The sequence below is a fragment of the Salvia hispanica genome, chromosome 5 (assembly GCF_029641045.1).
Source record: "Salvia hispanica isolate PSC_SH4W2 chromosome 5, Shi_PSC_v1, whole genome shotgun sequence".
Lineage (NCBI taxonomy): Eukaryota > Viridiplantae > Streptophyta > Magnoliopsida > Lamiales > Lamiaceae > Salvia > Salvia hispanica.
The window spans coordinates 26,630,241-26,640,036 of NC_142696.1; the positions used below are offsets into that span (position 1 = coordinate 26,630,241).

Consider the following 9,796-nt stretch of genomic DNA (forward strand, 5'->3'; position numbering starts at 1 on the left):
TACGACTGCGATATACACAATTAGGAGTGTTTGGTTTGCAAGATTGTATCTCGGGATTAAATATGTAGGAGTAGTGTGTTTGGTTCATGAGATTTAATCTCATAACTCAATCCTAGATGGATAATCATGGGATAATCAGTTATAACTAACCCCTTCCAACTAAAATAATCTCACAATTCAATCCTAGATTATACATTGGTACTATTTTATCTAGGAAACCGAACACCACTAATATCGACTATTACTAATATTTGTGCACATTATTATGTACACACTCTTTGTACTTGCTACTCCACTATATGAGAAAGAGTTATTCACTTTTACCACGTATATGATTTTACTTCTTTGCTTACAAGGTGAATATAGATCGAAGGTAATTGAATGGTTCATGCTCTAGGTAATTGCTCGTGGACATGATTGAAAAAAGATTTGTGTTTTATGGAAGATAAACACTACTCCTTCCGTCCCTCACTAGGTCGCAATTTTTCATTTTGATCCATCTCTTATTAATTGTCGCATTTAATTTTTATTATATTTGGCACAGATATCACATTCCACAAACTAACTCTTTACCATTCATTTTATTACTTCCTCCGTCACATAAGAGTACACATTTTCTTTCTCCACTAACAATACTTCATTTATTTTTTTTCTCTCTCTCTCACTTTACTAATTGTGTATTAAAAAGTCCATGCTCAACTAAGAGTACATACTCTTGTAGGACGGAGGAAGTATAATGCTAATATATAAAGTAGAAACTACACAAACTTTTTCAACCCACTTTTCGTTACATATGTTAAAACTGCGTCTGGTCGAAGTGGGACACAGAGGGAAAGTATATAGAAAAGTTATATCATCTATTTGCTTTCTCAAAAAGGGAATATACCCTTCCAAAAAGTAACAAACTTCAAAGGAAAAAGGTATATGAAAAGGTAAATTATTTTTTAAAATAAAAAAATAGTACATGATGCATTCTAAAACATAAATTTATAATATGTTCTCAAATATCTTCTCTATTGGAGAATGATTTTTTATGAAAAGAAGGTAAAGATACCTCTTTAAAATTAAAAAAATGTATAGTATTTTCTCAAATATCTTTTCTTTTTGGAGAATGATTTTTCGTAAAAAGAAGGTAAATATGTTAGTTAAGGCTTTATCTCACCATTTACTTTTTCTCTTGGAAAATGATTTTTCATGAAAAAAAGGTAAATATGGTAGTTATATGACTTTTTCAAGGGAGAGGTAAATTGAATGATAAAGTCATATAATTACTGTATTTATCCCTTTTCCATGAAAAAATCATTCTCCAAGAGAAGGTATTTTGAGAAGATATTGTACTTTTTCCCATTTGAAGAGGTGTATTTAGCTCACTATCAATGGAGATGTAAATCTTATACTCCGTCAGCCATTAAATGTCCATTTTTTTTCTTTCGTCCGTTAATTAATGTTTCATTTCACTTTTACTATATTTGGTAAGTGGACCTTGCATTCCACTAACTCATTCCATTCACATTTTATTACAAAACCAATATATAAAATTTAGGTCTCACATTCCACTAACTTTTCTATCTATTTTACTACATAAAGTCAAACAATTTCTTAAAACCTATGCCGGTCAAATATGGGAAATTTAATCATGGATGGAGGGTTTAACTGTCATATTTGCCTTCTTTTTATAAAAAAAACCATTCTCCTATAGGGAAGATATTTGAGAAGGTATTACATTTTTTAAAATGCATTTTGTCCTATTATTTTACTTTAAAAAATAAAAAAAATTTCATATACCTTTTCCCTTTAAAATGTGTTACTTTTTGGAAGGATATATTTTCACTTTTTGAGAAGGTACATAAATGATATACCTCTTCCATTTACCTTTCGAAAGTGTTCTTTATTTTGTGTTTAGACACCCTCGTCCTCTCTGTCATATTAACTTCATAATAGAAGTTTTTTATGGACTTTTTTAGCTAGCGGCAGCAAGCGTCCTCTCTATGTCATAATAACTAGTACCCCCTCCGTCCACGAAAAATAGGACACATTGTGAATGACACGGGTTTTAATGTGGAATTGGTAAAGTAAGAGAGAAAGGAAAAAAGTAAGAGGGAAGTGGTGTTAGTGGAATGTGGGGTTTATATTATTAGTAGGAGAGAAGGGAAAAAAGTAAGAGAGAAGTAGAGTTAGTGGAATACTGGGTCCATATTATTAGCAAGAGGGAAGGAAAAAAAGTAAGACAAAAGTTATTAAAAACTTTCTTTTTTTAAATGTGCTATATTTTTCGTTGACAATTAAAAATGGCAAATGTGCTGGACGGATGGAGTATAATTTGCATACTATCAATTAATTAATTAAACAAAATAAAAAATAATTCGTTATATGGAATTTAGAATTCTAAATGTACTCCCTTCGTTCCCATTCAAGATGTCCACATCTTGAGTGGCACATGATATTAGGAGTTGTTAGGTGGAATACGTACTCCCTCCGTGCGCCATTAGGAGTCCCAGTTACTTTTGCGACTCGTTTAATAAAAATGATACTCCATCTCTCCCAAAAAAGAAGTCATACATTCTTTTTTAGTGTGTCCCATAAAAGATGTCATATTTCCTTTTGTTGGATAAAACTCCCTATCATATTGGTATAAATATACTATCTTCTCTCTGCACCTAACACACAAAACAACATCACCTAAAATCACATGTCAATCCCCAAGTGTGCCATCTACTATGGACGGAGAGAGTAATAAATAGTTAAAGTGGAGAAATAGTAAAGCAAGATAGAATAATGTTGAGAAGTTCTCAACATTATTTTCTTTCTTACTTTATAAAACGAGTAAGCAAAAGTGACCGGGACTCATAATGGGGGACGAAGGGAGTAAGAGAGAAAAAGATAGTTAAATATTTTAAATTAGGAGGGAGAAGAGGAAGATTTATTTTTAAATATAGAAAGTGAACATCTTGAGTGGGATAAGCTAAAAAGGAAATGTGGACATTTGAGTGGGACAGAGGGAGTATATAATAATATTTGATTAAATAATTAAACACATAAAATCAAATAAATTAAGTACTCCGTATTAAAATACATTGGGAAAGTACTTTCTCTATCCGACTTAAATGTGTCATTTTTCCTTTTATAAAATGTCTTATTTCACTTTTACTATATTTGGTATGTCGACACTACATTCCACTTACTCATTTTAGAGCATCTCCAACGGCGGACGTCGCGGAAGTCCGACCGGACGTCTGCCGTAGTGAAGAAAAAGGTAGGACACAGATGTCCTGTGAGGGTCGGATGGGCTCGGATACCGACGGGTGGGCGGACGTCCGCCATTGTGGCGTGGGTCGAACGTCGAGGTCGGACGTCCGACTAATTTTTTTTTTTTTAAAACTCTATAAATACGGCTCGTTGAACTTCATTTCATTCACACCACTTGTGTTGACAAGTTTCTCTCTCTAATCTACAAGTTTCATTTCTACTATAAATGGAGTACAATAGGAACTCCCCCACCACGAGCGGAGGAAACACACCCACGTTTCCCGCCGGAACGGAGGGAAACTTTAATGCGGGGATGAATCCCCAAATGGGAGGGATGAATCCCCAAATGGCAGGGTTGGCGGGGATTACTCCCCAAATGTTCTACAATATGTACAGTTGGATGAGTCAGATGGGTGGGATGATGCTCGGGGCAGCGGGGATGGGCGGTATGACGCCAAATATGGCGGGGGTGGGTGGGATGATGCCCGGGGCCTCGGAGATGGGGAGTATGACGCCAAATATGGCGGGGATGGGTGAGACGATGCAGCACAGGAGCCCTCAGACACCTAGGGAATCTGTCTATCGCCCATATATAGATTTGTTGTCCGATGATTCCCCTAGTACTGTTCCGGAGACTCAGTACGCCGGCATCGAGACTCTCTCTTTTGAGGAGTTGGGGCAGGAGTTGGGGCTATCGCCGATCCGTGAGACTCCCGATGAGGCGGAGCCTGCTGCAAGGGGTAGGGGCAAAGGCAAGGGCAAGGGCAAGGCCAGGGCGGGGGTAGGGGCAAGGGCAAAACCCCGAGCTCTTCCTCACAAACGGGGGCAGAGGAGGAGGAGAGTGAGGAGGAGCAGGGGAAGAGGTCGATCTGGACCGTGTGTGAAAATGTTGCGCTTGCGAAGGCCTGGGTCGGTGTATTCGAGGATCCCTATGTCGGGGCGATCCAGTATATTGACCGAATGATATGACCATGAGTGCTAGACATCAAGTGTTTTCACCTGACGTGAGCCATGGATTGATTGGGGTCCAAGGAAGAGAGTGAAGACGTGCCAAGGATTCAATAAAGCTAGAGGGTCTCCCGAGGATGCGAGGAATAGAGAAGGCTTGGATTTGAGGACAAATCCTTTCCAAGAAGGGGAGGATGATACGAACATGGAAGCCGTGCGTCAAGGATTTCAACTACAGCTGGATTCAACCAGAAACCGTCCTATCGAGATGATATTCGAAAGATATGAAACTACCACCATCGTCTTCGTCTTGGAAACAGCTTCGCGTGGGTATCTTGCACATCTCAATCGGAGTCCGATTTGAGGGAGTTATGGTGGTTTTACAGAAGTCGCGCAGAACCGGCGAGGGAGTCCAGAGAGAACACCCGAGCGGGTGTTTTTCACCCTGCAATTCACCCGACCGGGTGAATCACCCGAGACTTAGTTTTTGAGGGCCTTTTTCCACATTTTGGGCCCTTAGTATAAATACGTTTTGGTGTCATTTTTCATTCTAGATTGAGATAAGATTGTGATTGAAGTTATCTCCCTAGTGAGTTTTTCCTCTTTGAGGAATGTATCCAATTCCTTCCTTGAAGGTTGCTTGTTTCAATTCCATAGATTGATTCAAGTAGAGGTATGCATCAATGGGGTGTATCCATTGAGTAGTGGAGCCAAGGGGTGATAGAACTATTGAAAGTTGCCTAGGGTTGTCTCCATCTTTTTGGTTAAGGTCCTATGGTTGTAGCTCTTTTATCTCATCATTATATACATGCTTTCCATTCCTAATCTTCCATCCTTTCTTGTTTAGATTCAATTTTTGTTGGTTGGATCATCTATTAACTTTTGTCTTGTGTTGATAAATTGAAAATAGCATCACAAAAATAGTTAGATCAAACATCATAAATGGGTAATCCTTGGGAAATGGATCATAAAATACATGGATCCTTATCATTTGGTATCTAGAGCCTAGTACCCACTAGGTGTTTGATCTATTGTTGCTTTGGGTTGAGTTATTTTTCCTTTTGTTCTTTGTTTTGACTCTGTTTTTGTTGGGATGATCGGATTTATCAATTATGCTTAGATTAAGCTGAAATTTGGTGTGTATGATCTATGTCATGTGACCTAGCTACCTGCAAAATATCATCAAAAAATTCCTTCGTTTGCCTAGTTAACTGTGGAGATTAACATCATTGCCCAGTTTTGGCATAGTTGGGGAAAATCATACAAAACCTATCAAATTATCAAATCTAACTATATATGGCTATTTTTCCCTTGATCTAGACTTGTTTGGGAATCTATCCACCAAAATTCATCCAAATTGTCGCGGGGATCAATACCAAAAAAATTCATAAAGATCCGCCAGATTTCAGCATAAAGCTTCATCCCATGTCTTGTGTTCTTTAGTGTGTGTGTTTGCTCTAGGCCTAGTTTTCTTTGCTTTCATATGTTTAATCATTATTACTTTGGTATTTACTACTTGGTGTCCATATGTTCTTGAGGTGTATACCTTGATTGAGTTGTCCGGGCGCCAACGAGTGGGAATTGGATCGAAGTGTGATACTAGCCCCACTATATTCTAAACCTACCGAGTGACATTGGTGAGTGACTTGGGGGGTGTTGGGATAATACATTGGGGTGAGTTAGCTTCTTAAATCTCTCTTCCTTATTTTACTAATCTCTAAGGCTAGTTCCTAGTCTTTGTCTTTGTGTTTGTAGGTAACTTGGATGCCTCCTATTACTCGATCTAACAAGATGGGGGACATCCATGAGGAGGAAGTAGGGAAGGGTGCGGGTTCAAGTAATTCCAAACCCGAAGAGGATCTAGTGAGCATGATGTCCCAAATGATGGAAGAGTTTAGTCGTGATCTCAAACAAGAGATGAGAGAATGAGATGCCCGAATGGATGCCCGGAGGAAGGAGTTCGAGACCCGATGGAAATCCAATCAAAACATCTTGGTTGGAGCCTTAAAGGAGGTCCGTGCATCAAGATCCGTCGCTCCTAAAAGTGACCATCTACATCTCAAAGCTTCCGGTATAGAACATATAGTGTCGAGGGGCAATGGAGGCTATAGGAAGTATGATGGCAAGGAGTGTGGAATGAATGATGATGATAGAGGTGACTATGAATCAAGGTACCATGAAGATGGACTTGAGAGGGGAAGTAGAGTGAAACGAGATTCCATTTCTCATGGAGAGTGACATTCTAGGAGGGTGAGAGATCATGTTAACCATAAGAGGTTTGAGAGGCCAATTAAAGAAGAAGACCCATATAGTGCTCAATTGAGGCCTACCTACCCACATGGTGGTGTTGATACAAACCAAAGAGGTAACTCATCAAGTCATTTTACTACATCCTCTTCTTTCCATTTCTCACATAAGCCTCTTGATGTATATGGAAATGTCTCCTCTTCGATGAGCTTAAACCAAATTAGTAGAGAAAAAGAACGAGAGAGAGAGAAAAGGCTTGAGAGTAAAAGTGAGTCTAAAAAGCCAAGAGAGCGTGATAAAGACAAGAGTGTGAGGTGCAAAAGTCAAGAGAGAGTGGTGGAGGTGAGAGAAAAGAAAACTATCAAAGCACAAGGGAGTAAAGGGTGCTTGTTAGATTCTAAGGCCAACCTTGGGTGGGCACCAAATGATCCTTTGCCTCTTGCCCTTGGTGAGGAAAATAAGCCCTTACCCACTAACACTTCTTCTATGTCTTTTCGTGTTGATGAATTTGTAGGAGATTTAATTGAAGACATGGAAGTGAAACATGAAATTGCACATGGCTTGGAAACTATGCTCCCGGAGAAGGATAAAGAGGATCAAGGGCAAGTGGGTGAACTCCTTGCCCAAGGTTCAATTGCACTATCCTTGTCTCCTTGTGATGCTCCCTTGGAAGAAAGGCCCATTTATTTTGATAGATTTACCATTATTGACTTGTGTGCTATGTGGCATCGAGAGTCTAAATTGTTGAATCCTAAGCCTATCTTTGCATCATATGTTGATCCTTTCTTGATAAATACAAGCAATGGTAGACATGATCTTTCACTTGTGGACTCTTGCATGAATGTGGAAATGCTTCTTTTGGATGCTAAGACACCTAAGCTTTCAATTGTTGTTGACTATGGGTTTCTTGAGTACGTTGTTGGGGATAGTAGGGCCAAAGAGTGTGACATTTTTGAAGATTTTAGAGCTTGGTATTTGCTATGTCTTTATGGTAACATGGTGAGACCCTTCAATGGGATTGGAGTGTTCTATGGTCGTTTTGTGAAGAATGTTTCCACTCATATGTCTCTTGTGGATCGTGTTGTGTTTAATGGCATAAGGATACATTGTTCCCATAGTTGTGGTCTAAAATTGTTGGGGCAACTGTGTGGGGCTTATTTTGACAAGTTTCTCATAATACTTGATGTAGCTTTTTACAAGTTTCATATGCATGGTGTTGTGTTTTATCTCCATGACGTGCATGAAGGTTTATGGACACATTGCTCCCTTATTTTTGATAATCTGATGGAGCAATGGGATGAAATCCATATTGATGAACTTGGTTTGTTGGTTGATACACCTTCTTGCAAACTTGATGTGAATTGTGATGAACCTACTCAATGTGTTAAATATGGGATTGTCAATTTGTGGAGTATTTCTCATGTGAGCAAGAATGATGTATCAATGGTTCCTTATGATCTTTTGTTGCTTAATCTTGAGAATGAGAATCTTGTGAATAGACCTTGTTTGATTACTTTTGAATATACACCATATGAGGATCCATTCTTTTATATATGCCTAGTCTTGTTGGGAATGCCAAATCTTTTGTAAAGATGTTCATGAGTTTGAGCATCTTTGTATGGGGATGGTCAAACCAAATAGAAACAAGGTGCTTAGGGCATGTGTGTTTTGGCATGTTGATTGCTTTTATTGCATGTCCATCAAACCATTCAATGGAGTTGGGATGTTTTATGGTCTATTTGTGAAGAACTTCATATCTAATGGCTTTGTTTGGGACTACATTATGAAGGAATGCATATGTTTATTTGCACCCACATCTTATACCTATATTGTGAGATTGTTTGAGTTTTGGTATGAAGGGTATCTTGATGAGTTTGTCTTGATTCCTTATGGGTGAGATTTGTACATGAGAGGATTCATTAATTTGTGTTCTCATATTTATTGTGACTTGGGCTTGAGCTTTAGGGAACATGAATTTGGAGGTCCATACAACGTCTTTGGTGTAGTATTGTCTCTTAGAGCCGTTAGTGGTCTTAATCCGTTTCATCATACTTTGATATTTGATTTACTCTTTTTCCATTTCATAGGTGTGCGGAATCCGGATTTGAGGGGAAATCCTTTCCAAGAAGGGGAGAATGATATGACCATGAGTGCTAGACATCAAGTGTTTTCACCTCGACGTGAGCCATGGATTGATTGGGGTCCAAGGAAGAGAGTGAAGACGTGCCAAGGATTCAATAAAGCTAGAGGGTCTCCCGAGGGTGCGAGGAATAGAGAAGGCTTGGATTTGAGGACAAATCCTTTCCAAGAAGGGGAGGATGATACGAACATGGAAGCCGTGCGTCAAGGATTTCAACTACAGCTGGATTCAACCAGAAACCGTCCTATCGAGATGATATCCGAAAGCTATGAAACTACCACCATCGTTTTCGTCTTGGAAATAGCTTCGCGTGGGTATCTTTCACATCTCAATCGGAGTCCGGATGAGGGAGTTATGGTGGTTTTACAGAAGTTGCGTAGAACCGGTGAGGGAGTCCAGAGAGAACACCCGGGCGGGTGTTTTTCACCCTGCAATTCACCCGACCGGGTGAATCACCCGAGACTTAGTTTTTGAGGGCCTTTTTCCACATTTTGGGCCCTTAGTATAAATACCTTTTGGTGTCATTTTTCATTCTAGATTGAGATAAGATTATGATTGAAATTATCTCCCTAGTGAGTTTTTCCTCTTTGAGGAATGTATCCAATTCCTTCCTTGAAGGTTGCTTGTTTCAATTCCATAGATTGATTCAAGTAGAGGTATGCATCAATGAGGTGTATCCATTGAGTAGTGGAGCCAAGGGGTGATAGAGCTATTGAAAGTTGCCTAGGGTTGTCTCTATCTTTTTGGTTAAGGTCCTATGGTTGTAGCTCTTTTATCTTATCATTATACACATGCTTTTCATTCCTAATCTTCCATCCTTTCTTGTTTAGATTCAATTTTTGTTGGTTGGATCATCTATTATCTTTTGTCTTGTGTTGATAAATTGAAAATAGCATCACAAAAATAGTTGGATCAAGCATCATAAATGGGTAATCCTTGGGAAATGGATCATAAAATACATGGATCCTTATCAACGATTGTGGCATCGCATTAGTGAGTTTGATATGTCGTATTCTAAGCCTTGGTTACTGGTCAGTATGTCGCGAAATGCATGTATTATCTGCAAAACAGTTGCTCAAGTGTGCAGGATTAAGGGATCCAAATTAGTAGGAGACGATTCAGGTGACGCAAGTGAAAAGGGCGCTAGAAGGGTGCAATACTGACTAGGATGCATGCCAGAGAAAAGGCTCGAGATGGAGAAGAAGGATAGCTGGG

General features: G+C 39.0%; 1 protein-coding gene across 1 annotated transcript; it reads left to right on the forward strand.

Moving 5' to 3' along the window:
* The first annotated feature begins 4,050 nt into the window (after positions 1-4,050).
* LOC125186050 (uncharacterized) lies at positions 4,051-9,445 on the forward strand. The gene is made up of 2 exons (XM_089058499.1): positions 4,051-7,069; positions 8,529-9,445. The coding sequence occupies exons 1-2, from the start codon at positions 6,646-6,648 to the stop codon at positions 9,053-9,055; spliced, it is 951 nt and encodes a 316-aa protein (XP_088914625.1). The 5' UTR covers positions 4,051-6,645; the 3' UTR covers positions 9,056-9,445.
* The last annotated feature ends 351 nt before the right edge of the window (positions 9,446-9,796 follow it).